The sequence below is a fragment of the Puma concolor genome, chromosome C1 (assembly GCF_028749965.1).
Source record: "Puma concolor isolate L17-30 chromosome C1, mPumCon1.1.hap2, whole genome shotgun sequence".
NCBI classification, from domain to species: domain Eukaryota; kingdom Metazoa; phylum Chordata; class Mammalia; order Carnivora; family Felidae; genus Puma; species Puma concolor.
In genome coordinates this window covers 6351558-6379139 of record NC_141674.1, presented here as the reverse complement: position 1 = coordinate 6379139, position 27582 = coordinate 6351558, and the positions used below count along the sequence as shown (strand labels likewise).

At 54.3% G+C, this 27582-nt stretch overlaps 1 protein-coding gene across 4 annotated transcripts; it reads left to right on the top strand.

The window, feature by feature from the left end:
• Positions 1–151: 151 nt before the first annotated feature.
• LOC112848832 (solute carrier family 2, facilitated glucose transporter member 5) lies at positions 152–26720 on the top strand. 4 transcript variants are annotated; one of them, XM_086715587.1, is made up of 13 exons: positions 152–307; positions 5845–5938; positions 14052–14150; positions 14677–14837; positions 17313–17437; positions 21141–21293; positions 23455–23580; positions 23674–23861; positions 23953–24063; positions 24515–24616; positions 25208–25283; positions 25757–25884; positions 25990–26720. In XM_086715587.1, the coding sequence occupies exons 2-13, from the start codon at positions 5909–5911 to the stop codon at positions 26191–26193; spliced, it is 1503 nt and encodes a 500-aa protein (XP_086571713.1). In that variant the 5' UTR covers positions 152–307; positions 5845–5908; the 3' UTR covers positions 26194–26720. The 4 variants fall into 4 exon arrangements, with proteins under 4 accessions (XP_086571713.1, XP_086571714.1, XP_086571712.1 ...); XM_086715586.1 differs by lacking the exon at positions 152–307 and adding an exon at positions 5661–5751; XM_086715588.1 differs by lacking the exons at positions 152–307; positions 23455–23580 and adding an exon at positions 5658–5751.
• Positions 26721–27582: the final 862 nt, after the last annotated feature.

The window sequence follows — 27582 nt, the reverse complement described above, 5'->3', positions numbered from 1 at the left end:
GGGAAGGAATGGTGGGCGGCCCCTATTCAGCGAGCATTTGAGGAACTCCTCAAGACTATCAGGCCGGAGATCAGAGATCGGTACAGACCCTCCCTTCTGCGAATCCCTTCTATAGCTTTTCTTCTTGTTCCTGGTGGACGGGACAGGATCGGCTGATCCCTGCACTGGGGACGACCAAATACCAGCGAGCAGACCTCCCTGCAGCCTGTCACCAGCCCCGGAGGAAAAGCAGAAGGCAAGGACACAAGGGTGGGGAGTCACGGCAGGCGCCCAGTGCTGTCTGAAGTTGGCCGAGTGGCCTCACGAGGTAAGAGCCCCGGGGACGCACGTGCAAGGCCAGAGGGTGACTCTGCCCTGGCCGGTTACGGGAAGCCTCCGGGCTGGTTATCCGAAGAGCAGTGCTTCTCTGATGTTCTGGAGGGCAGAACCACCTGGGACTCTGGGGTGGGGCCTGAGAGCCCGCAGGTGTGGCTGTCCCCTGCCCATAAACTAGCAAAGCCTGGAGGAGACGGGTTCCGGGGGCTTCAAGAGCGGGGGCTGGGGGTCGCGCGGTTGGGCTGCGAGGGGACCTCGAGTGGCCGGGCACCCCCTGTAGGGCTGCTGGCTTCCATAACGTGTGCCTCAGGATCCCAGGTGGGAGCTGCAAGATGCATTATCTGGCCCTGGGGGGTCACATGGTACTAGATCCCACGGAGGTGCTGTAAGTGTCCAAACGGAGGGGACTGGACGGGGTGGGGGTGGGGGGTGTTGATTTATAGCCTTTGCCGATGCCTGCGATGCTCCCACCAAGGCGGATCTCAAACTCTGGAGGGGGAAATGAGCTTGGGGGGGGGGAGGGGCGGGGAAAGTGGTGATATCACAGCGCACTTCCTGATTCCACAGAGCTCTTCCCTTCCTACTGCCTTGGAGTTTACGATTCTGCAAGTTGGTGATAACCATGCTGACACAAAATAATTGTCCTACAGTCCCCAAACAAATGCTGGCAGGGGGGAGGTTCCCTGACTTCCCTCCCTCCCTAGAAGCCACTTTAGATCCATTTGCAAATTCCTTTCAACTTGCCTGGTCTATAAATGTGTCTGCTTTTCTGGATCCTCTTAAGAACCAGTTATAACCTCTGCCTGGGCCCCTGAATAACGAGTTCAAATATTGAACACGTGCTTATTTTTTTGTCTGTACAGGAGTTGTAGGTTTTTACTTTTTCTTGGGAAAATTATCCTTTAACCTTATTAACATGAGGTCACTAGACGGTAGCTGTTAGATCATTAGAGGATATTTCAGTATTCCCTTTTATTAAAGTGAAATTCACATAACAAAATTAACCTTTTATTTATTTACCTTTTTAATATTTATTTTTGAGAGGGCCTGTGCATAAGCCGGGGAGGGGCAGAGAGAGGGACAGAGAGTCCCAAGTAGGCTCAGATATAAATTAACATTAAAAAAAATTTTTTTAAATGTTTATTTATTTTTGACAGAGAGAGAGAGACAGAACACGAGCTGGGGAGGGGCAGAGAGAGAGGGAGACACAGAATCCGAAGCAGACTCCGGGCTCCGAGCTGTCAGCACAGAGCCCGACGCGGGGCTCGAACTCAAAGACCGCAAGATCGTGACCTGAGCCGAAATCAAGAGTCAGATGTGTAACCTACGGAGCCACACAGGTGCCCCCCAACTGGACCTTTTTAAAGTGCACGATTCAGTGGCACTTAGTGCATTCACAGTGTTGTATCACCACGACTCCAGCTAGGTCTGAAACATTTTAATCCCCACCCCCAAAGGAGATCCCACCCCCATTAAGCCGTCCTTCTCCATTTCCCTCTCCCCCCAGCCCCTGGCAACCACCCACCTGCTTTCTGTCTCTAGGGACTTACCTAGTCGGGGCTTCTCCCATAAGCAAAATTGTTTAACGTGTACCTTTTTGTGCCTGGCTTCTCTCACGTCGCGCGATGGCTTGGAGGCTTGTGAAGGGTGTACTTTGGGAAATTCGGGGGGCGCCGAGTTGGCTCGGGAGGTTAAGTGTCCGATTCTCGGTTTCAGCTCAGGTCACGATCTCACGGTGTCATGAGTTCGAGCCCCAGTCGGACTCCGTGCTTGACGGTGTGGAGCCCGCATGGGAGTCTCTGTCTCTTTCTCTCTGCCCCTCGCCCACGTGCGCTGTCTCTCTCTCTCTCTCTCTCTCCCTCTCTCAAAATAAAATATTTTTTTTAAATGGGATATTTTGTTATTTTTTTTATGACCGTTAAAAACAAGTAACAGGGGCGCCTGGGTGGCTCAGTCGGTTAAGCATCCAACTTCAGCTCAGGTCACTATCTCACAGTCTGTGAGTTCGAGCCCTGCGTCAGGCTCTGTGCTGACAACTCAGAGCCTGGAGCCTGTTTCAGATTCTGTGTCTCCCTCTCTCTCTGCCCCTCCCCTGCTCATGCTCTGTCTCTCTCTGTCTCAAAAATAAACATTAAAAAAAATAAAAAAAAAACAAGTTAAAACAAAAAACAAAAACCAGAAAATAAAACCCAAAAGACAAAACACACAAAAACACCCCCAAAATCAAGAGTTGTCTACCTACGGTAACGTACACGCAAGAGAAGCCACTTGGGTCCGTGAGGAGTCTTGGGACCTGGCTTTCACGCTTTCTGCCCGTGATTCTTGGGGGACACACCCGTTTGTGCACGTGAGCTCTGATAAGCAAGGTCAAATTCTGTTCTTGGAAAGAACGCATAGGAACCTTGTAAAGTCTCAAGTTTATTCACCAGGCGTGTCAGAGTGTGATGGGCAGCCTCCCCGCCCCAGGGACACCTGGTGGCATCTTGAGCCAGGTTCCATATCAGAACTCAGAATTGGCTTAAGGAGCGAGAAAGGTAACTTGGATCCGGGTAAGTTTTCTCCCTCCACCTCCCACCCACGGTGCAGAGTTGACGGGTGGCGGTGGTTGGCCCCCCTGGGCCCGGGGCTCGAAGTCTTGTGTGAACAGACTGGACCACCCTCCCACCTCCCCTCACTGCACCGAGAATGCCCTGTGCAAAGCCAAGGAACACCTGGATAGCTGGATCCATGCTAGTCACCTGTTAGTTACTCCTTATCTAAAGCTGGCCTGGACCCGACCCGGTCCCTTCCCGCCCCTCCAGGAAGCAAGCCCCATACACGCTACACCTTGTAGACGGCCTCTCTTGTACCCCCGGAGGCACACGCAGACATTTCTGCTGTGATGCTTACACCTGTTCCCAAAAAACCCCACATTCTATGTGGTACATAAAAATAACAGGGCCGGGGTGCCTGGGTGGCTCAGTCGGTTGAGCGTCCGGCTTCGGCTCAGGTCATGATCTCACCGTCCGTGAGTTCGAGCCCCGTGTCGGGCCCTGGGCTGCCGGCTCGGAGCCCGGAGCCTGCTTCGGATTCTGTGTCTCCCTCTCTCTCTGCCCCTCCCCTGCTCATGGTCTGTCTCTCTCTGTCTCAAAAATAAATAAAAACATTTAAAAAAAATTGTGTGCTAACATTTACATTTTATGTGAGTAAGAATAATTTGGGAACTGAGATCTGAGGCCCGAATCCTTGACGAGTACTTTCTGCATCGCGAGAGGTCAGAGGAGACCTAATAATAATATATACACATTGTTTCTTGAGAAAGAGGAAAATTAGCTTTGGGTCCTTCTCTCCCTCAATGATAAAATCCTAATAAATTTCCCTGTGACGAACCAACCTTTAGGGACGATGGGGGAGAGAGTCAGAGGCCCCACCAGTACCCACCATGGCCCTGCAACTGTCCCCTTTCCCTTAAAATGTGATTCCTTAGCTCTCCTTCGAGGTAGTTTCAAAACACGTTATTTTCTGGGAAATATCTATACACAATGGATCAATCAGTGTTGTTCATTACTGTCATTTTAATTTTTTTTTCAACGTTTTTATTTATTTTTGGGACAGAGAGAGACAGAGCATGAACGGGGGAGGGGCAGAAAGAGAGGGAGACACAGAATTGGAAACAGGCTCCAGGCTCCGAGCCGTCAGCCCAGAGCCCGACGCGGGGCTCGAACTCCCGGACCGCGAGATCGTGACCTGGCTGAAGTCGGCCGCTTAACCGACTGCACCACCCAGGCGCCCCTTATTACTGTCATTTTAAACCCATGGCGAAAATAAGCTTCAAGTGGCAGCTTGCTCTCCTGGTCCCAGACCGGGACTGGGCAGGGGGAGTGAGGCTCCCCACCGCCACCCAGAGTTCAGAAAACCACAAAGACCACTTGCAGGGCGGGCAGTTCAGGCCACACACCCCAAGTCAGCCTGAGGCAGGGGGGTCTGCCTCTGACCCCTGGGCCAGTCCCCTGTCTGAGTGCCCGGATCCTGGGAGCCCAGGGCCCCTCTATGGCGGGGCGGGGGCGGGGGGAACGAGACGGCCACCAGAGGTCCCAGGCTGCTGGGCCCAGGGTGGGGAAGGACCACTCAGAGACACAGCACCTGCCTGGAGCCTTCGAGCCCAAGGGGGGTCTGGGTGGAGGGCGGCCTGACCACTCGCCCCTCCACGGGCCGTGCTGGGGCGTTGGTGACACCCAGCTGTGCCCACAAAACCCGGGGACCCGCAGGAACCAGGCTCGACCTGAGCAGGTCAAGGAGCCGCGCAGGGACCTCCGTGCCACCTCTGCTCAGCGTGTAGGAGGGCAGGGGGCGGCTGGGCCTCTCCGGGAGCCAGGATTGCAAACTGCGGCCGTTTCTTTCTTTGCACAACTTGCGTCCTTCCTCCTCTTTCCCCCCACCTAAAGTGCATTTTCTCTGGAGAATTTTCCAAAACTCTTTGAAATGACTGGAAACCTCTGGTCTTGGCAAACCTTCTTTGGAAACCGTGGCTATGATCCAGAAAGAAAGGACAGGATGTGAAATTGTGGGGAAGAAATGGCCAATCCTCCCTTGTGAGGGGGGCTTAGGGACCCCCCCAACCCACACACACGGAGGCCCCTCCAGTCACCCCCTCCCCCCCCCCCCACAGTCTCCTGCATGCAGGAGCCCTGGTCACAATTCCCAAGTTTGCTACTGATGCAGGAACAGTGCCCAACACACAGAGGCCTCCCGGTTGACTTGATTTCTGCACCAGGGGAAGGAACGGCCGAATTCACTGCATTTGTCCCACAGCAGATAAAACGGGGAATATATCTTGCAAACATGAAAGCCTGCGGGCCACGTGGGACTCAGCTCCGGATCTTGGCCCCTTGTCCTGGTGCGCTCCACGGAAGCTGCACCCGTGCTGAGCACGGGGTCTGGCCGCGGCCTCGGTCACGCGTGGAGGGCCCACAGCAGCAGCCGTCATTCACTTTCCCTGCCCTGTAGATAAAGGCATCCGGACTATCTACTGCCTTTAGAGCGGTAATGATTATACACCCTTCGCATCATACACACTCGGTTCCTTACAAAGGAACCGAAACTCTCCGAGCCAGCGCGGCCTGGGTATTCGAGCGGGAGCTGACTCTCTCGGAGAGATTTGCGGCAGGCTTCCTTTCAGGGACCGCTTCTGAGAAACCTCCTGTGACCCGATCTCTTGCCCTCGCGGGACCGGGAGTGGCGTGGGGCCGGCGGCTTTCCGTGTGCTTGTGACAGAAATAACCCCGCCGGCCTCGCATCATGAGCCTCCTGGTGGAGACTTGTGCAGTGAGGAAGTACCGCCGTCGGGAAGGCTGTGCCTGCCGTCGGGGGTGGGGAGCACCCTCTTGCTGAGCTAAACCCCAGACGTTGAATTTAGAAAGAAGGGGAAAGAAGACGCACGTCGGGACTCCTGAAAGGGTTAGTCTGTGTCGGGCTGGCTGTAAAAAAAACAGGCTATTGGCTGTGACTTGGCGGCCAAAGTACAGCCAGAATGTTTCTGTCTCCATTCAGAGCACTTGTTAGTCTGGCGGAAAAGAAGGAAACGGCTTGGGCAAGCCGCACTTTCAGGGCCAGGATGGAGCAGGTTCCGGCCAAGAAGGAAGGGGTAAGCGGGCCCCCCGGGGAAGGAGCTTAGAACAGTCGGCTCAGCGTTGCTGGAGGGGTAGGGGGGGGTGGACCGTTGGAGGGAACCTGCCCCTCAGAGTTCACTTGCACAGGGACTAGCGGCCAGCTTTAGAGACATTTCAGTTTAGAGATTGTTTGGGGATCGTTCTACTGGAACAGCCTTGAAAAGCCCTGTCACCAAATGGAAGGGATGCAAAGAGTTAATTTGTCCCAACTGCCTTACCCTTAAAAGTTGGAGGTGAAGGGATTCTGAAACCAGCAGCAAAAGCCCTTGTACATGGTTTGTGGCTTTTTTTTTTTTAACGTTTATTTATTTTTGAGACAGTGCGCGAGCAGGGGAGGGGCAGAGAGAGAGGGAAACACTGAATCCGAAGCAGGCTCCAGGCTCTGAGCTGTCAGCACAGAGCCCCACGCGAGGCTCGAACCCGTGAACTGCGAGATCGTGACTTGAGCTGGTCAGAGGCTTGACCGACTGAGCCACCCAGGCGCCCCTGTTTTTGGATTTCTCTTGATTTGGGCTGCAGAAGGTTTTCACTGGGCTTTTCAGCAAGTCGCACGGCTGGGCCAGCGTGGGAAGAAGGTTGGCTCGGAAAAGACTGTGCAAGACCCGAATCGAATTCAAATCTGCAGTGGAGATTCCCTTGTTTCAGAGACAGATTTTTCTGGACCTCGTCCCCCCCCCCCCACCCCCGCACCGCCCCATTCCCTCGATTGACGAAAATGCATAACGACAGAAAGATAATAGGAATGTATTATGAATGCTTTGAAAGGATTTGTGTCTTATTCATCACAGCAGCATTTGCTTGTATTTATGGAGGCAGAGGCACATATTTGTGCAAGTTATTATTTAATCCGTCCTGGACGGAAGACCGTGTCCACAGGCAGGTCAGGAGCACGCCCTGAGGCTTGTGGGTTCCAAGCGTGTTTGGGAGATGGTTTCACTCCTGTTCCATCCTATTCTAGCTGTGGGAACTTGGGCAAGTTATTTCACTGTTCCGTGCCTCAGTGTTCTCATCTGCGAAATGGGGATAATAACCATACCACCTCATGGGGCTGTAGGAACAGTGAGATGGGGTAATGCATGTAAATTACCTGGCCCATAGTGATTCCCCCATAAATGTTATTGCTTTCCATCAGCCTTTCGAGCAGGGCACTAATGACATTTGACACCGGATGATTCTGTGCTACGGGGGACGGGCCTGCGTAAGGCAGGATTTTCAGCAGCATCCCTGGTCTCCACTCCTTAGAAGCCAGGAATGCTCTTGTCCCGTGAGAGATAGAGCTTTCGAGGTTACTGAGTGCCTTCACATGGGCCTTGGTGGACTCTCATGACAACTAAGAAAGTGTTAGACCTCTCAAGCGCGGTGCCCCTCTATTTTATAGGAAAGGGGCTATGAGGGAACACGGCCGGAGGGGCTTGGGAGTCAGGAGAGACCCTGGTGTGACCTGTGCCCTCTCCGCAAAGAGAGGTGCACTGCCTGGCGGTCCCCCCACGTGAGGCTGCAGAAAAACAGAAATGCCCCTGCATCGTGGGCCCTGAAAAGCAGCAATCCATCTTGAAAGGAAATGGTTAAAACGGTCACACGCAAAAGGTCTGGGCTGAGTATAGCCACCTGCCCCCTGGGAGGAAGGAAGCCCCTCCAGTGCCAGGGGGGATGAAAGTGTCCCCTTCCCAGCTGCCTGAGGGCAGACCTGCCCCTTTGGACAAAAGCCAGGACGCGTGCTGGGTTTCCTGAGAATCCTGATGGCTGCTTGCAAGAACCCGCAGATCTTGAAGTGAAGTCCAGGGGGGATTCAGGAGCCCGGGGAAGCCTGCAGAAAGCTGGCGCTGTGCGGGCTGGGCTGGGGGGTGGGGGGCGGGGTACAGCTTTCTGTACCCCTCCCCCCCCCATTGACTGTGTGACCATGACCTCAGTGGCCTTTGGGTTCCTCATATGTAAAGAGAAAAAACCAGAATCTGACCAATGTGCATCAAGGACTTTCTGCGCAAAAAAAGTACTCTTGGCCTGGAGGGGGGACAAATAGATTAGGAAAAAAAAATGCCAAGTGTTTTAGAAACGAAAAACGTGTCCTTTTTTTTTTTTTAAGTTTATTTATTTAATTTATTTTAATAGTTTAAAAATATTTTTAATAGAGAGAGAGAGAGAGAGAGAGAGGATCCAAAGCAGGCTCCATGCAGACAGCAGAGAGCCTGACATGGGGCTCGAACTCACGAACCGTGAGATGGTGACCTGAGCTGAAGTCGGAAGCTTAACTGACTGAGCCACCCAAGTGCCCGAAGTTTATTTATCTATTTTTGAGAGAGACAGAGCAAGCGCATGTGGGAGAGGGGCTGAGAGAGACAGAGAGAGAGAGACAGAGGGAGAGAATCCCAAGCAAGCTCCATGCTGTAAGCACAGAGCCCAATGTTGGGCTCGAACTCACTATCCATGAGACCATGACCCGAGCTGATCTCAAGAGTCAGACACCTAACTGACTGAACTTCCCAGGCGCCCTGTAAACACATCCTTGTGGGCGTGTGCCTCCATCAACAACACATCTAGCATCATAGTAACTTCCCTCTGGTTCTATCATTGTTCGTAATAATGATAGCAAACCTGTGGGTAGCACTTTCTACAAGCCAGGCAGGGCTCCAAGTTGTTTTCTTAGAACTCATTTTCTTAGAACTTCTTCATTCTTCACCTCAGTCCTATGAGGGAGGGAGTATTGCTGTCCCCATGTTACAGGTGAAGGAGCTGAGACACAGAAGTTCAGTGACCGGCTCGAGGCCACACGGCCAGCCGCAGGAGCACAGGACCGGGTGATCCCAGGCTCTCGGGCTGCCCCCACTGTGCTCTAAACCACCACAGCCACAGGACAAGGCACCTCTCCTCTGTCCCCTCACCACCGAAGCCCCACTTTCTGTTTGAACTTTGGGATCAGGAGTGTGAGAAAGTGGCTCAAAGAGTTAATAATTCACAGGAGCTAACTTTTCTGGAGATGCTTGCGTTCTAACAGAGATTACTGAATGGATCTTGGAAGAAAATCCCCAAGGGAGCCCGTTTGGGCAGGGCTCCCTTTCTCAGTGGCCTTGAATGACACTGTGCCCCGGGGGGACCGGCCTTGAAGGTGGCTATTTTACTAAGTCTCAAAAAGGTACTCGGCATTATGGAACAGGAAGCCAGCTCACTATGGGCGTGAGGAATGTGGGATTTCTCCAGAAAGCAGAGCTGCGTCATGGCTCCCCTTGGCCTCTGAGGAGACCCCCCCCCAACCCCCCGGCTCATGTCTGAAGGCCACCGGGCCATGCGTCATTTTTACAGGCTGCTGGGGGACCTGGAATCCTTTGCTCTCCCTCATGCCCTAATCTAACCCAGTGCTAAGTCTTTTTTTTTTCCCTCCCTCCTGGAAAGTAAAAAAGAAGAAGAAAGAAAGCTTAAACCCTGGCTTTCTTTTCCACGCCTTTTTAAATATAGTCCCTTTGCTGAGACTAGGGAGGGGGCGCTGTGTTTTTTTTTCTTTGTAGAGCTCACTACAGTTACACTTAGTATGGTAAAGGTACAGTTCATTTAAATTATTCAATTATTATGTACTTTTGTATTTTTATTTTTTCCTTTTTAGAAAAGTTTATTTGTTTATTTTTGAGAGAGAGAGAGAGAATGAATGCCAGTGGGGGAGGGGTGGAGGAAGGGAGATAGAGCATCCCAATCAGGTTCTGCACCCACTCGTGCAAAGCCCCCTGTGGGGCTCAATCCCGTGAACCGTGAGACCATGACCTGCGCTGAAACTAAGTGTTGGACACGTGGGACGCCCGGGTGGCTCAGTCGGTTGAGCGTCTGACTTTGGCTCAGGTCATGATCTTGCAGTTCATGAGTTCAAGCCCCACGTCGGGCTCTGTGCTGACAGCTCGGAGCCTGCTTCGGATTCTGTGGCTCCCTGTCTCTCTGTCCCTCCCCCGCTCACGCTCTCTCAATCTCTCTCTCTCTCTCTCTTAAAAATAAAGAAAGATTGGGGCGCCTGGGTGGCGCAGTCGGTTAAGCGTCCGACTTCAGCCAGGTCACGATCTCGCGGTCCGTGAGTTCGAGCCCCGCATCGGGCTCTGGGCTGATGGCTCAGAGCCTGGAGCCTGTTTCCGATTCTGTGTCTCCCTCTCTCTCTGCCCCTCCCCCGTTCATGCTCTGTCTCTCTCTGTCCCAAAAATAAATAAACGTTGAAAAAAAAAAATTTTAAAAAAAAAAAATAAAGAAAGATTAAAAATTATTTTTTAAAAAGAGTCGGACACTTAACCAAATGAGCCACTCGGGCACCCCAGTTTATTTTATTTATTTAAAAATTTTTTTGGGGCGCCTGGGTGGCGCAGTCGGTTAAGCGTCCAACTTCAGCCAGGTCACGATCTCGCGGTCTGGGAGTTCGAGCCCCGCGTCAGGCTCTGGGCTGATGGCTCAGAGCCTGGAGCCTGTTTCCGATTCTGTGTCTCCCTCTCTCTCTGCCCCTACCCCGTTCATGCTCTGTCTCTCTCTGTCCGAAAAATAAATAAACATTGAAAAAAAAATTTTTTTTATTTTAACTTTTTTTTAATGTTTATTTATCTTTGAGAGAGAAAGAGAGAGAGAGCGCATGCGTGTGCGCTAGTGGGGGAGGGGCAGAGAGAGAGGGAGACACAGAATCCGAAGCAGGCTCCGGGCTCTGAGCCATCAGCACAGAGCCCTATGCAGGGCTCGACCTCACGAACCATGAGATCATGACCTGAGCCTAAGTCGGACGCTTTACCAACTGAGTCACCCAGGCTCCCCAATTTTTTTATTTTAGAGAGAGTGAGAGCAGAGAGGGGCAGAGGGAGAGAGAATCTTAAGCAGACTGCACGTCAGCACAGAGCCCGACGCGGGGCTCAATCCCACAACCTTGGGTTCATGGCCCGAGCCTAAATCGAGAGTCGGGCACTCAACCCACTGAGCCACCTGGGTGCCCCTATTATGTATTTTTTTAAACGTCTGCCTTCCGCATCGGACCCTGGTGTTGGAGGGCAGCTGATCTGATCACCAGACTGGCGTGGCACCTGGACTACGGTCAGCTGTCAACCACTTTGTTTAATGAACGAAGGCATTCGGACCGGCAAGGTCAGTGAGAACCTCCCGGAATGGCTTTGCTGTTTCCGCAGAGGGGAGCCCCTGACCCGTATGGGTCTGTAGAATGTGACCGCGTCTTGAACTCGAGGAGGAAGATGGACCTTAGATGTTAAACGGTAGGCTCTGTGCTTAGAGATTCTATCTGCGACCCGCGTTCCTCCTGGTCACGTTCACTGGGACCCCACGGAGGCAGTCAGGCCGCGGACTGTCCACGGTGCCTGCCAGCATCCCCCATTCTGGGGCACCAGCCAGCCCCCCAGCAGCGCTTGGCCAAGGACTCCAGACCGTAGGACCCATCGAGGTGGGAAGTGGCCGAGAGTTGCACTTGGCAGAATGAGGGAAGCCTGTTGTGTTTCTAGTTAATCGTTTACCTGGAAGAGAATTAAAGAGGAAAACTGTTTATCAATTTTCTCCTTCCTTCCTCCTTCCCTCCCTCCCTCCCTCCCTTTCTTTCCTTCTCTTCTTCCTCCCTCCCTCCCTTTCTCCCTCCCTCCGTTCCTTCCTCCCTCCCTTCCTCCCCCCCTTTCTTTCTTTCTCTTCTTCCTTCCTTGCTCCCTTCCTCCCTCCCTGCCACAAAATCAAACAATAGAACAGTCCTAGGGGAGTGGTCTTTGTTTTGTTCTCCACTGTATCCCCAGCACTTAGAACCCTGTCTGGATGCTCCACATGTTGAAGTGAGTGCGTCTCCGGTGGGGGTGTGTGCGCGTGGATGTGCCTACTTGTGCACCCCCGGCCTTTAGAAATCACAGGACAGCGCGGCAGAAGCCCTGGAACCCGCTTTCTCTCCTGGGTGCCATCGCCCCCACTTTTGTCACCTGCGCCCCACGCCGGCTCCGGGGGATGGTGGGGACGAAGGGAGACTGGAAACCAGAGCCCAAGGCTCCTACCTGGCTTACCAGAAACTTTCTGCTGAATTAACCGTCTTTTAAAATGTTTATAAGAGAGCGCGAGTGAGCAGGGGAGGGGGCAGAGAGAGAGGGAGAGAGAGAGAATCCCACACAGGCTCCGCGCTGTCAGACCTCAATCCCACAGGCCCTGAGACCCCGGCCTGAGCCAAAATCGAGTCAGGTGCTTAACGGACTGAGCCACCCAGGCACTCCTGAATTAGCCATTCGTCAATCCTTTTGGTGGGGGGAGGAGGAGGGTGAGGTTTCATTTATTGGGGGCTCCTGTTGTGCAGAGGGCTAACCAGCTCGGGCTCCCCAGAGCACCACAACAAGGCAGGAAGGACCACCGGCTCTCTGCCTGCCCTGGTCCTCACTTACCCCTCTGCAGAGCTCGTACCCTCTTTGGATTAGGCGGGGGGGGGGCACCCAGAGGAAGACCTGAGGCCCTGCCCCGCCGGTGGGGGGGAGGGCACGTGTCCCCTGGACTGGGCCTCCGTGGGAATACGTGCGTGAAGGTGCTTCGGCGGCCGCCTCCGAGAGCCCCATCCAGGCCCCAGTCAGTGGATTCACCTCCACGGCTAATCGCTCTCGCAATTACACCTTGCAATGGCTCTGAGGGAGCGTTATGACCCTCCTTTGGAAGATGAGGAAACTGAAGACTGTAGCAATGAAGCTAGAAAGTGGCAGTGGACACATGCGAGATGAAACCTGCAGATTCCAAGAGAAAAGCTTTTTTCACTTCGATTTTTCTCCGGCTTTCCGTGACTTTGCTAACGACCTTCCTCTGGTCGTCGAAAAGATTGCCTTCTGTGCGTACTCAGTTTCCTCGTGGGTGAAAGGGGGATGTTAGCACAGAATGCATGTGTGTGAGAGGCCCCAGAAATCTGTATTTAAATGTTTTCCCCGGGCACCTGGGTGGCTCAGTCGGTTAAGCGTCAGCTGTCGATTTCAGCTCAGGTCATGGTCTCACCCTTTTGTGACCTCGAACCCCACGTCGGGCTCTGTGCTGATAGCGTAGAGCCTGCTTGGGATTCTCTCTCTCTCCCTCCGTCTCTCTCAAAATAAATAAACAAACTTAAAAAAATATAGATTTTCTCACCCTGCCTTTCATCTGTTACAGCAAAAGTCCAAAGGCTAAAGGAAGTTAATCAGAGGCCCTAAATAAACGATGAAAACTTTCCCATTCTGGGGCACCCGGGTGGCTCAGTTGGGTTAGCGTCCGAATTCAGCTCAGGTCATGATCTCTCAGTTCATGAGTCCAAGCCCGGTGTCGGACTCTGTGCTGACAGCCTGGAGCCTTTTTCAGATTCTAGGTCGCCCTCTCTCCGCCCCTCCCCCACTCATCCCTTTGTCTCTCTCTCTCTCTCTCTCTCTCTCTCTCAAAAATAAATAAACATTAAAAAAATTTTTTTTCCCATTCTCTCCTCCCCGATTTTTAGGGGACTTTTGTGTTCAAGGCAGTACTGAGTGCATTTGCTACGGTCAGCAAATACAGCCACACGTCAGGAATGTTACGGAAACAATTCGGACATTACAGTGTTGGAGGAAAGGACCCTTCCGGGTCTTTCTGACCTAGCGATTCTCATCCCCCCACCCCCTTCCTGCCAATCAGTGGGACATGTATAGTGCCTGGAGAACTCTGCATTGTCGCAGGCAGGGGAGGGACGGCCCTCCAGTGCATATAGGACAGCCCCCCAGGGCAAAGAATTAACTGGCCCTAAGTGTTGGGGTTGAGGGAATCTTTTTTTTTAAGGTTATTTATTTATTTTAAGAGAGAGAGAGAGAAAGCACTGGCAGGGGAGGGGCAGAGAGAGCGAGAATCCCAAGCAGGCCCCGCACCGTCAGCGCAGAGCCCGACGCGGGGCCCGAACTCACGTGAGCCTGAGCCGAAGTCAGACCCTTAACCAACTGAGCCTCCCAGGAACCCGGAGGGAAGCTTTTCTGCCAGGTTAGATGGTAGAGGGTAGGCATGGGGCACACTCGAAAGGCTAAGGATCTTCGGATTCTCTCCCGTGCTTCTAGAAGACTTCAGGGTAAAGTAGGGGTTCTCGTGAACCGCAGCTGCTTTCTGTGACCTAAGTCAGGATCTCTCCTCCCGCAGAGGCTGACGCTTGTGCTTGGCCTGGCAACGCTGATTGCTGCCTTTGGGTCATCCTTCCAGTATGGGTACAACGTGGCCGCCATTAACTCCCCTGCCCAGGTAGGTCGTTGGGGTGCATGAGACACGCCCCCCACCCCCTGTAAACGGGAGGGGGTTTTGGAGCAGCCACCAAGGTGGCAGTGAGTGCACACTGGTGCACACAGTGGGTCTTCAGGTAACAGGGACGCACGGCCCAGGGCCTTGGGGATGAACCTGGCCCCGGCTTCGGCTTCTCATGGAGCGCCAGGCCTGGCTGGGTGCCCCGGGGTTGGCCTCGGGGGTGCGGCTGGGGGCTCTGGTCTTCTGCGGCCTCGTGCTCCCCAGACGAGTCTGGAGGGTCAGGGGTCATGCAAAGGAACGGAGGACTGGAGTTCACAACATCCTGGGCCGCGTGCACGTCGGAGGCCCGGACAGCCCTCCCTGCGGGCGCCCCTGCTAATTGCTTGGTCCCTACTCCCTTTCTTCCCCCGACTGGTGTTGACGTCTCGGGCCCCGGTCATCCAGCGGGCGGCCTGACCGCGTAGGCGCTTCCGTCTGCAAAGCCGGGTCCAGGTACACGGGCGCTCTGCTCTGCTTTGTTCTGCAGTTCATGAAAACGTTTTACAACAAGACCTACTATGAGCGGAACAATGGCTACATGGACGAGTTTGCCTTGACGTTGCTGTGGTCTGTTTCCGTGTCCATGTTTCCCTTCGGAGGCTTCGTCGGGTCCCTCATGGTCGGCCCCCTGGTGAATAACTTTGGCAGGTAAGGAAAGGTGCGTTTCCAACTCCTGTAGCTCCCAGACCCCATCGGTTTAAAACGCAGGCCTCAAGCTGAAATCGTCCGTTTGTAAAACTAGGTACTAACCGCTGTGATGATTGCTGATGTCTCTTATGGTCTTAAGAAGACCAGATGTTGACCTGGGGACGCAGCAGGGTCTCGGGGTGACAAGTGGGAGTGATGGGTGTCAGAATCCCGGGGCAGACCCAGAAAGACCAGAAAGTGCTTGGGAGGTCAGAACTCCCTCTCTCTGTTCTCTTGCCCTACGGGTCTTTTCCTTACCAGAAACCAAAACCAAGTTCTGCCCTCTTCGTTTGTTTTTTGTTTTTGCCTTTATTTTATTTTTTTAAAGATTTTTTAAAGTTTATTTACTTTGAAAGAGAGGGTGTACGTGAGTGGGAGCGGAGGAGGGGCAGAGAGAGAGAGAGGGAGAAAGAGAATCCCAAGCAGGCTCCGTGCTGTCAGCACGGACGCGGGGCTCGAACTCACAGATCGTGAGATCGTGACCTGAGCCAAAACCAAGAGTCAGACGCTTACCGACTGAGCCACCCAGGCATCCCCCCCACCTTTTTTATTTGCCTTTAAAAGAGTCAAACACCAGATAATATGGCCAACGTGTCAATCCTGATGTAGATCATAAGTGTTCTTAAGCCCTGCCTCCCAAACTAACACAAACTCACTACTCTGTTCTTTCACCTCGGGATCAAGTAATAGGCAAAATTGGGTCCAAATTAAATGCCTGTAAAACCCTGAAATGGCTGAGATTAATGTGAGGCACTCGACTGTGAAATCCTGTAGACCCAGGACACCTCTCACCGTGAGTGTTCTGGATGTCAAGGGCTGAGCTTGTATCTTTGCCCCCAGTTCCAGAAACATTAGAGATTCTCGTTCCATAGTTGATTCCAAAAAAGGTCCTTAAGACATCACACCCCCTTGTGTAAACTCCATGGGCATGAGAGAGAGGCCTTGTTATGAACAGTATTAAAGAGCTCCTCCCCACCAGCCCTTTCCCTGGGCAGATGAGCACACAGACGCCGGCCGGGTAAGATCTCTTCTCGCCACAGATCTTGCTAGGTCGAGAATCAACCCACTGGCTTCTCCAGTATTTTTCAAAAAGAGTCTGAAACTAGCAACATACAACCTCGGGTTTGGGAATCTAAGATCCTAAGGCCTTCCTGGAAGGTTGGTGTTGAACTCAACAGTTCTCCCTAGGGTCCCCGGGGACCAGGACATCAAATGAGGTCACAGATCTGCAGGACAAGTCTCCTCCGAGTGAAGGACTTACCATTTTGGTCCACGGAGGCAACGGACAGTCACTTGTCCAGCTTTCTGCTTTGGAATGTGATAAGTTTTTGGGGCGCCTGGGAGGCTCAGTCAGTTGAGCATCTGACTTGGGCTCAGGTCATGACCTCTTGGTTCGTGAGTTCGAGCCCCGCGTCGGGCTCTGGGCTGACAGCTCGGAGCCTGGAGCCTGCTTCGGATTCTGTGTCTCCCTCTCTATCTGCCCCTCCCCTGCTCACACTCTATCTCTCTAAAAAATAAACATTTAAAAAAAAAAAAAAAGAATGTGATGAATGTGTTTTTCTGAAGAATCTGTTCCTGAAATAACAGTAGCAACTAATAGTTGACTGATGGGTTGACTTTAGGGTTATTAATTCCCCTAATCCCTACAAAAGCCCCATCATCTCCTTTTTTAAAATGAGAAAACAAGGCACAGAGAGATGCTGTAACTTACCCAAGATTATACAGCTGGGAGGAAATTTCACCCCCCTGCATGTCCCGAGTAACTGTTATTTCAGGCAAGTATCTTAATCTGTTGCCTTATTTTTAATCATATCCATAGTATCTTTTTCACACGAGATGTTTAAACGTTCGAGTGGGCAGATTTAACTCTCAGTTACGGTTCTTGGCTTTTGCGCCTGAAGACAGCCTTCCCTACCTGGAGTCCCACGGATAGCCTTCTATAGTTCTAAAAATAATGTTACAATTCTGTGTTTCCCAGGGAGATCTGGCGTTTTATCTGGTGTGGCCTTTTAACATTGAAAGATTCGCATATATGCTGTTGAATTCGATCTGCTACTATTTCGTTTAGGACTTCTCCCTCTATGTGGTCTAAGTGGGGTTGGCGTATGAGATCCTTCTGTCATTCCCTGATCTGGGCCGCAGGATTACACTAAAATCATGCGAGCGTATGGTTTCCGGAACCCGTCAGGGTATCGTAGCAGGCGGCCCTCGTCCTCTGCTCCCCACCGCTGACGTGCTCTGCACTGTGGTCATTGCCGTTGGCTCCCACAGAGAATGTTCCCGCCGCAGGCTGTGCACTTGACCTCCATCGGTCTCCATCACAGCGTCAAACAGCAGCAAAGGCCGCTGCTGTAGCCGGGCAGACCCTTGGCAAACATCTGTGAAGACAACAGCTGAACCCTTAACCCAAACTAACTGAGATTTCGTCCTCGGCAGGAAAGGGACCTTGCTCTTCAACAACATCTTTTCCATAGTGCCCGCCGTCTTAATGGGGTGCAGCAAGGTCGCCGGGTCTTTCGAGATGATCATTTTGTCCAGACTTTTGGTGGGAATATGTGCAGGTAAATGGTGCTACGTGCGACGCCTCTGTCATTCAGGATAATCGAGGAGGAGGGGGAGGCGGGGGCAGACGCCGGGGTCTGGATCGTTCTGGAACCGCTGAAGCACATAGACACGAGCTGTTCCTCTGTCCTGACGCTTCTCAGATGCAGTCAAGGGACCGAGCTTCGCTGTGATGCTTCCTGCAAAGAGAGCTGTTCTGTGAAAGACAGAAATCCAGAGTCCTGTTCGCAAGGGCACTTCCTTTCCTTTCTTCTCCTTTCCTTTCCTTATCTCCATGTTTTCCAAGCCATAGGTGGGGCCAGTGAGTGGGTGGTGCCCCTGATTAGTGAGCAGCTTTTCCTTTTCTTTTTCTCTTTTTAAGTGTGTTTATTTATTTGGGGGGGGGGGGGGGAGGGGCTCCTGCCCGAAGCGGGGCTCGAACTCACGAACCGTGAGATCATGACCTGAGCCGAAACCATGAGTCAGATGCTTGATGGACAGAGCCACCTAGGTTCCCCAGCATTTTCTTTTTCTAGGCAGAGTGTAGATTGTGTCGTGTGCAGTAGGGGTAAGGGTGGTCTTCTGAAACTTGTTTCGGTGACTTATCCGTATACGTGGGTGAGAACCAGGTTGCAACGTTAAACGTGTCTCCCCGTTTTTACCGTGGGTCGTGGTCAAAAACGCATGAGAAACGATCTAATGTAGGAATCCCTCCGCCCAAGAAGAGTTAATGATAGCAACCTGTCACCTTCTAGAGGGAACGTGAAGTTTGCAGAAGGATTTTTAGGGGTTCTTTTCACCTATTCCTCCAGAGTCCACCTGCTGAAGAGGGTAACACTCACTCGCCTGAGGTCTCTGGCCTCGTAACCCCCGGAGCTGCTTTGCAAACCCTCCAGAGCTATGGTCCCCCGGGGCCGCACTCTGGTGGTCGTAGAAAACTCCCCCGTGATTCCTTCCGACCGAAAAGATGTGGTTAAAGCCACGCCTGTGGCCTTCCCCCGACGTGGCATTCTTTTGTAGACTGTGTTTCCCAGGGCTGGAGGGGGCAAGTGGGACACCCGCCCTCGGGGCCGTGCACCTTCAGGGTGGGCGCCCCCAACGGGCTGCATCCTGGGCGCCTCGTCAAGCAACCCTGCACCCGGCCCTGGCATTGGCAACCAACTCTCGTTTTCTGCTTCCAAACACAGGGATGGGGTGAGCGGATGATTTGGCCTGATGTCCGCAAACCCCTCAGCTGGCCCTCCTGGGCGGTGGGGGAGAGGGCGAGGAGCCCGGTGTCGGGGGAGATGGCAAGGAATTGTGAGGCTGGGGGACAAAAGAGGAAATCAGCCTCCCTGAAGAGAGAAGAGGTCATGTCCCGGAGGGAATGATGGGCCCCATGGCAAGCGTCGCCCTACTGCTTTCCCTGAGAGCGCCTGGACGGGTCTCTGCCGCCTTGGTCTGGCCCTGCTCCCGCCTCCCGCCTCCCCCTGCAGCGGGGCTCCACTAATAAAGAATAGACGATTCTGGGGCGCCCGGCTGGCTCAGTTGTTCAGCGTCTAACTCTTCGGCTCACGATCGTGGTCATGATCTCACGGTTCGTGAGTTTGAGCCCTAGCGTCAGGGTCTGCACTGTCAGCAGAGGCTGCCTGGGATTCCCTCTCTCTCACTCTCTCAAAATAAATACATTTAAAAAAAGGAAAGAAAGAAAAAACAAACGATTCCTGGAAGTCACTGGCAGAGGACAGGTGCAGGCAGGCACTTTTCTCTTGACCGTCCAGCACTCCAGAGTTGGTTCCCACAGGGAGATATTAGGCTCCAATAGTTAACAAATCACCAAAACCCCAACCTTACTCTTAAACAAGCATTACTTCTAAGTCCGTGGTTCTCAAACTTTTTGGCCTCAGGATCTTCTTTTCTTTTCTTTTCTTTTCTTTTCTTTTCTTTTCTTTTCTTTTCTTTCTTTTCTTTTTTTTTCTTTTCTTTTCTTTTCTCTTTCTTTTCTTTTCTTTTTTTTCTTTTCTTTTCTCTTTCTTTTCTTTTCTTTTTTTTCTTTTCTTTTCTCTTTTCTTTCTTTCTTTCTTTCTTTTTTTCTTTCTCTTTCCCTCCCCCTCCCTCTCTTTCTCTTAGGTGTTTTTATTATAGCACAGGGACAGGACCTATGGGCAGAAAGAGTTGCTGCCTCAGGACCTTTTTACACTCTTAAAATTATTGAGGGCCCCGAAGAGCTTTTGCTCGTGTGGGTTGTATTGGCCAATATCTACCATTTACAAATTGCAGCCAAGAAATGTTCGTTTAATTCATCTAAATGGCAACAATAAGCCCGTCACACGTCTCTGTGAAAATAGGCATATATTCTGAAACAAAGAGTTTCAGCGAGAAGGGTGGCATTGCTTCACGGGTTTGCAAAGCTCTTTAATGTCCCGCCTCATAGAAGACGGCTGGCTTCTCAGACCTGCTTCTGTGTTCTGCTGGCCGTGACCTCACACGGCGGGGAGCCTCTGGAACACTCCACCGTGTGGGCACTATACAGGGCAGTATCTCAGGATTGTTGGAAGATGGTTTTGACCTCACAGGCCCCCTGAAAAGGTGTCGGGAGTTCCCTAGGTCCTCAGATCCCCCTTGGAGAAGCGACGGAGTCATAATCCATTCGCAGTGAATTCTTGCGCACGGTTCCCGAGAAATTCTGGGCGGTGTGTGAGTCGGCAGCTGCTGCTCAGACACCCTAAAAAATAAGGGAGCAGCTGGTCCCCCAAAGGGGGTGGGGTGAGAAGGGGGGCACAGGAACAGACGTGAGCAGGACTTCAGACACAGTTCACTGGCTTTTAGTCAACTTGTGTGGCCAGAAGACCAACTGCTTTCATGGAAGGAATTTCAAATGTAAAAGCTGCTTTCTCTGACTCTGTCAGAACATAGCGGCTGGGGTTGCCCAGTGGAGTTTATTTGTTTATTTATTTATGAGAGAGGGCCTGAGGGACCAGCGAGGGGCAGAGAGAGAGAGGGAGAAAGAGAGAATCCCACGCAGGCTCCGAGCTGTCAGCACAGAGCCCCCTGTGGGACTCGAACCCACGAGCCGTGAGACCGTGACCTGAGCCGAAGTCAGATGTTTAACCGACTGAGCCACGCAGGCGCCCCACCAGTGGAGCCACTTTTAAGACAGGTTAGAGATTGCTTCCCACTGGCAGGAAGGGGACCCCGTCTCTCACAAACCTTCTGAGGTTTGCCTTTTCAATTTTGTCCCTGGTCAAGTGAAAAAGAACTTGCCGCTGAGAAGCGTCCCCCGCCCCCTGACCCCTGAGTGGTGACCATGGAGCCTGCCCCTCAAGGGCCCCTGCTTCTTCCCAGCCCTGTGGGCACTAGGCCTGCAGGGTCTCCCCCCACCCCTCCCACCAGACTTCTAAGGGCTGATATTGCTGTGACAACTGGAAAGAATTGGTGAACAGCGAGCCTCTTTTAAAACACTAAGCAGAGGGGCGCCTGGGTGGCTCAGTCGGTTGAACGTCCGACTTCAGCCCGGGTCATGATCTTGCGGTCTGTGAGTTCGAGCCCCGCGTCAGGCTCTGGGCTGACGGCTCAGAGCCTGGAGCCTGCTTCCGATTCTGTGCCTCCTTCTCTCTCTCTCTGTCCCTCCCCTGCTCATGCTCAGAAACAAACATTAAAAAAAAAAATGAATGTGTTTGAAGACAGAGCCTGTCCCGGTCAGACTAATGTTTCCTGATGGTGTTTTCACTTCATTCCTGCCAGGTCTGTCTTCCAATGTTGTCCCCATGTACCTGGGAGAGCTGGCCCCTAAAAACCTGAGGGGGGGCCTCGGGGTGGTGCCTCAGCTCTTCATCACCATCGGCATCCTCGTGGCTCAGATCTTCGGCCTTCGGAGCCTCCTCGCGAGCGAAGAAGGTAAGCTCAAGACGCCTCTGGACCACATCCCTCTTTCTGCCTGGACGTTTCTGTGGGCTGCTCTTTCCTCTCCAGTCGTGTCCAGGCAAGTGTCCTTGCCTCACTGCCCTGGCCCCATGGTGCTGGTGTGGTATTTGCACAGAACAGGCCCCGAACAAGGTGGCGGGGCCCATGTGGCTAGTATTTTCCAGTCCCTCCTAGGACACAGAGGAGGGGGCTTTAGCGTGAGCAGGAAGTGTCATTGTCTGACTTTCTCTTGGCTTGCGTGGTGGCCAAGCGAGGGGCCCGGGGCATGGTAATGACCACCGCCAGTGTGCTTGAGGCCTCACTCGAGCCTCCCAGCAACGCTGCTGCCTGGTTGGGAGGGTGGGGGGTCCTTTGCCGGTCCTACTCTGTAGACCAGGAAAGAGGGAGCCCCCTAGGGGTAAAATGGTGAGTCTCAGGGCCGGTACCCCTTCCAGATCCTGACTCTGGAGCCTCCCCACTTTCCTCGGGAGCCTGGGCCCAGCACACCATAAGTGCACGGTGACTGGTAACTGTCACTGCTTCTGCATGACCTCCCCCTTCTGGTCTCGCGATCCCCATTAATGGTAACACCAGCCAAAACATACAAAGTGCTTACGGTGGGCCAGGCACCAAGTCTTTCAATTAAGTCCATTTAATCCTCCAAATAGTCCTGTAAGGCAGGTATTATCATTATACCTGTTTTCCAGATGCAGAACCTGAGGCATAGGGAGGTTGGACACCAGGTCCAAGGTCTCATTAGGACACAAATCCAGGTGGCTTGGGCCGGGCTCCACATGAAACGACCACTGTCTTCCTTCCAGTCAGCCTCGTAAGGAGCGGGGACCAGGGCAGGGGCTAAGTTCCTGTCTCTCAGTGATGTCACCTATACACCCGCAGGACCCAGGGCAGCCTCAGAGCCCCGGTGTCGGTGAAGTGCTCTCTGGTGTGCCCAGCGAGGGGGGCCTCAGAGCGGGCCCGACAGAGGGAGTAGGACCAGCCTTCCAGACGTGGGCAGACGGGGCACACCTGTGGAATCTCCCTGCCACGTTCGGGGAACCGCAAATGTGTGGATTTCATTTGTCCCTCCATCCTTTATGGAGACCATTTTGTCGTCGGTGTCCTTCCTCTGGACACAGTGTGGAGGGCGGGGCTTGGCCTTATTCTCCAGCTCAACTCCTGGCGCGTGCGTACTACTAGATGCTCAGAGAACAAGGAAGGAAGGAAGCCCACAAGAGAACGTTGGCACAGGAGGCAGGCGGTCATGGAGCACAGGTTGAGAACGGGTGTCCCGGTCTTCTCGGAAAGCAGATGGAAACGGTCCGGGATTAGCCGGGCCCTGGATTTGGAGTCAAGGGAGGGGAGGAGATCAGGAAAAAGAGGATCCAGCCGGCAGAGCGGTGGGCAGGGCAGAAGTTGAACTCATCGCGTGGCGTGTGTTCTTAGGGGGAAGCGTCAGAGGCCGAAACAAGACCTGGAAAAGATGATGTCTACACAGGAGGCTGTTCTTTGTTTATTCCTCTCCCACATCAGGAATGAGACCCCCTGGGGGTGACGGGACCATCGCCTTAGGTCGGAGTCCACGCCTGTATTACACTGGGTTAAGAGTCCGCAGGGGAAGGGGGAGGCCTGCTGCGGCCCTCAGCCCTGGCCTTCCCACCCCCACAGGGGGCCGCCGTGCTGACATTTACCATCATCGTATCCTTGCACCGCCCCCGCCCCCCATGGTTTTTTTTTTTTTTTTTTTTTTTACCACCTTTTGCAAAGATAGAGTTAATTTTCCGCTCCTGGACTTCATCCAGTTGGACCCCATTGTGTAGATCGCTGCATCGGACGCTGAGTTTCGGGGATGGGCTCCCGCCGTGGTCTGTACAGACTTCTATCCTATGGCTACGCCGTGGCTTCTGTGGCCCCTCTGTGCTGTGGACGTGGCCTTGCTTGCGGCTTCCGTGTCTGTGACCAGTGCTGCTCCGACCCTGCCGGACCAGGCATCCTGGTGGCCCCGCATATTCAGGGCGCTGTGTCAGAGCACGGGACGGTGTGGGGTGTCGTCAGCTCTGTGTCGAGTCAGGGGACAGGGTGGCCGGCCGGGCTCCGGGGCGGGAGGGGCTGGGGAGGGGCGAAGGCAGCTCTCACCTGGGCACTGGCCTCCTTGCAGGCTGGCCGATCCTCCTCGGGGTGACCGGGGTCCCCGCGGCTCTCCAGCTCCTACTATTACCCTTTTTCCCCGAGAGCCCCCGGTACCTGCTGATTCAGAAGAAGGACGAGGTAGCTGCCCAAACCGGTAAGGCTCCACCGTGCAGGGGGCGGAGGCCGCGGCGTCTCTGCTCCAGGAAGTTGGGGTCCCCTGAGCCCGCCCCCTGCTCCCCTCCCCTAGCGCTGAAGAGGCTGCGTGGCTGGGACGACGTGGGCCCCGAGATGGAGGAGATCCGGCAGGAGGACGAGGCCGAGAGGGCCGTGGGCTTCGTCTCCGTGCTGAAGCTGTTCCGCACGAGGTCCCTGCGGTGGCAGGTCATCTCCGTCATCGTCCTCATGGGCGGCCAGCAGCTGTCGGGGGTGAACGCGGTACGGGGGCCGGGGGGCGGGGCTGGGCGGGGCGCTTTCGTCATCACAGGGGGCCCCGAGCACCCCGCCAGCCTCTGGGGGTACCTTCCAGATCTACTACTACGCGGACCAGATCTACCTGAGCGCGGGGGTGAAGGAGAATGACGTCCAGTACGTGACAGTGGGCACCGGGGCCGTCAACGTGCTGATGACCGTCTGTGCCGTGAGTCCCCGACAGCCACCAAGGACGAGGGCATCTCGAGTGTGTGTGTGTTGGGGGGGGGGGGGTCCTAGCTGAGGAAAGAGCCAGATCTGAGGTGGTGACGTGCCTCTTGGTCTCCTCATCTCCGGGCCACTTGTCAGATGACAGCCTGTCTCTTGGAGGGGGGGGGGGCAGCCTGTGCCCGCCCCCAAGATGGAGACCCCCTGCCCTCCACTCTGGAAGCTTCCGCCGTGTGAGGTGGCTCTTCCCCAATCTGTCCCATGTGTGGTTACTACCTGTGCCCTGCTGGGGGGCAGACACACGGGCAGGCGGGCACACAGCTGCCCCTTCGGAAGGGGGGTTTGGGAGATGGGCGGACGACTTCCTGCGCAGGTGGCTCTAGCAGGGGTGCGGCCTCTGTCTAGCGGGGCTGCTGAGCCTCCCTGCTTGCCCTCCGCCCCCTCCCCTGCAGGTGTTCGTGGTGGAGCTCTTGGGGCGAAGGTTCCTGCTCCTTCTGGGTTTCTCCGTCTGCTTCACGGCCTGTTGTGTGCTGACGGCGGCCCTGGCCTTGCAGGTGAGGAAGGGGGGGGTGTGGTGGCGGCTGGAGCGCCCAGTCCGTCCGCTGAGCCCTCACTCGCATGGTAAGGAAAGTGACCAACTTGATCTTTTCGCAACTACGATGAATCAGACGCCTGGGGACCATCTGCCCCCTGGGGCCCCCTGGGAGCCTCCACGTCTAAGTAGCCCACTGCCGGGGCGCCTGGGTGGCTCAGTCGGTTGGGCGTCTGACTTCGGCTTGGGTCGTGATCTCGCGGTCTATGGGTTCGAGCCCCGCGTCAGGCTCTGTGCTGACAGCTCGGAGCCTGAAGCCTGCTTCGGAGTCTGTGTCTGTCTCTTTCTCTCTGCTCCTACCCCGCTAGTGCTCTGTCTCTCTCTCTCTCTCTCTCTCTCTCAAAAATGAATAAATGTTAAAAAAAAAAAAAAAAGATTTTAAGTAGCCCGCTGCCCACTTCCGGTCGATTTCCCAGAGGCATCTGGGTGGCACGGCCTGCTGGGGAGCCAGGTGCCCTCCTTGCCCAGCCCGGCCACAGCCCCTGGGGACCAAGATGCCCCACCCAGGTCGTCTCTGCCCTGCCAGGTGTGATCCAATGTCCTCTCCCCACAGGACACAATATCCTGGATGCCTTACGTCAGCATCGCCTGCATCATCGCCTACGTCGTGGGACACGCCCTTGGGCCCAGTATGTTCCCTAGAGCTGGCTCTCTCCTTGGTTTTGTCTCCTCCTTTCCTGAACCAGAAACTTCTGGCTTGGGTCCCCTGGAGAGGCTCCTTGGAGGCCTCATGCAGCCCCAGAATGGCCTCTCCTCCTGCCTTCCTGTCGCGCAGGGGTTTGCTCAGGTTATTAGAGTGACCGCACTAAAGCGGCCTTCGCCCTGTGGGTTGAAACAGGCTACCCCGTGCGATTGGCGTGGAGAGCCTTGCGGTGGTCCCGGGCCCCTTTTAGGGACATCACAGGATGTCACCTGCGGTGCCATATTCTTGCTGTTGGCCTTCTCGTGCTGCTTCTCCGCCAGCCCAGGAGTCCCGGAGACACCCCGCTCCTCGGGCCGGATGCCTCGGGCGCCCCGCGCACAGCAGGGCCTCCGGGACCCTTGGCGGGCTTGCCTGCTTCCAGAGGAGACAGCTCCTCCCCTTCCCCCTCTGCCCCCCAAGGCCCCATCCCCGCGGTGCTCATCACGGAGACCTTCCTGCAGTCCTCCCGGCCGGCCGCCTTCATGGTGGGGGGCAGCGTGCACTGGCTCTCCAACTTCACGGTGGGCTTGATCTTCCCGTTCGTCCAAGTGAGTGCCAGCCGCCCCGCCTCCCCCCTGCCCCCTGCACAAAATCCTCACGCGGTTAAGGGAGAAGCTTCTGGAGAAGGTGAGCCCCACTTGCCCTTCCCACAGGTGGGCCTCGGAGCCTACAGCTTCATCATTTTCGGCGTGATCTGTCTTCTCACGACCATCTACACCTTCCTGGTGGTCCCCGAGACCAAGGCCAAGACCTTCATAGAGATCAATCAGATTTTCACCAAGATGAATAAGGTGTCAGAGGTGCACCCGGAAAAAGAGGAACTGGAGGAATTTCCACCCTCTACTCGGGGGCAGTAACTCGAGGGAAGGAGCCTGCTGAGCGGGTCTGTGCCGGCTTCCCTCCCGGGCTTTTGTCCCGGCCAATAGTCGTGAACGTGCGGGACTAGGCGCCATCCGGGGTGGAATGCACCGGGGTTGTGCCGTCTGTCTCCAGATGACCGCCGCCAACCCCGAGTCACGGGGAGCAGGCGCCCCTCGCCGCGCTGGGCTAGCCGTCAGGTCCTGATAACGCCGGCTCTCACGACAAAAATCATTAGTGTGGTGGCGGGATGGAAAAATCACATCTGGCCAGAGAAACACCTCTTCTGAAATCCATGGGTCTTCTGGGGACCGGAGGCCTGCGTTCAGGGGAATTCTTCCTCTTGCCCGATCCGTCTCCAGAAACGCCAGTCCTGGAAAGTGTGATGTCCGAGAAGCTGCGAAGCAGGTCCCTGTGGAGACTTCAATGGAGTCGGAGCTTGTTAATTCCGGATTATATTGCTGAAGGGCAGTGAATGGCATTGCCTCTGAATGCTCAATAAAACACATATGATCCCTTTTACCAAGACATGCTTCTTTCCTGTGAGCAGGTGGAAGAAGGCAGCGGGAGGGGTGTGGGGGCCGTGAGGGGGTCCCTGCTCCTTTGAGCAGTTCGATCTTGCTGGAGCGTCAGCCCCTTGAGAGCATGAGTTTGGCCACTCTTGCCTATCCCGGAATCCCGCTGCCTAGACCCGGCCTGGCGTCCAGGAGGCCCCCAGACAGTATTTGCTGGAAGGGGAGAAGCAGGAACTGAGATGGTGAGGCCACCTGTAGGATGTGAGATCTGCTCCCTGCTCCGGGGAGTTAGGGAGGCAGACCCGGGGCCGGCTGGGGGCAGTTGGGACGGGAGCAGCTTTTGTGGGGGGTGGAATGGGGATCCCTCAGGTGATGAGCTAAATAAATAACTTAGAGGAGAAGTAAACAGTTCGCTGCTGTGGTTGGACCACACTGTGTCCCTGTGCGGGGACCCGTAGCGTGGAAGGAGGCGCAGGAAACAGGGAATTTCTCGGCACTGAGGAGCGGTGCAGCCGGATGTGTGAATCAAGGAACCTCTAGCCTGGGGGAGGCTGGACCTCACATCCGTGGTCCTGCCGCTTAGTAATGGTGCAATGTGGGTACTTACTCAGCTTTTCTGTTCCTCAGCTTCCTCTTCCATTAAATGGAGCTAAGAACAAGTGTCTCACGTGGCTATGGGATTGAAATAACAGGCGTGTGGTGCTTCGATCAGCGGCTGGCTTGTATTATCTCCGCGGTTATTTTTAAGTGCTTGGGAATGAGCGTCGATCTTGAGGACAAATAAACTCACAGGGAAAATGCGGCGAGAGACCACTCTTCATATACAACTGCGATTAAACAATTAAGTAAATGGATGGCAGGCGGTGGGAGGTT

Coding starts and splice junctions, on each gene's coding strand:
- LOC112848832 (XM_086715587.1), top strand. CDS start 5,909: ATGGAGCAGGTTCCGGCCAAGAAGGAAGGG. Junction 5,939..14,051: donor TTCCGGCCAAGAAGGAAGGG/GTAAGCGGGCCC, acceptor CTCCTCCCGCAG/AGGCTGACGCTTGTGCTTGG. Junction 25,284..25,756: donor GGGACACGCCCTTGGGCCCA/GTATGTTCCCTA, acceptor CTGCCCCCCAAG/GCCCCATCCCCGCGGTGCTC.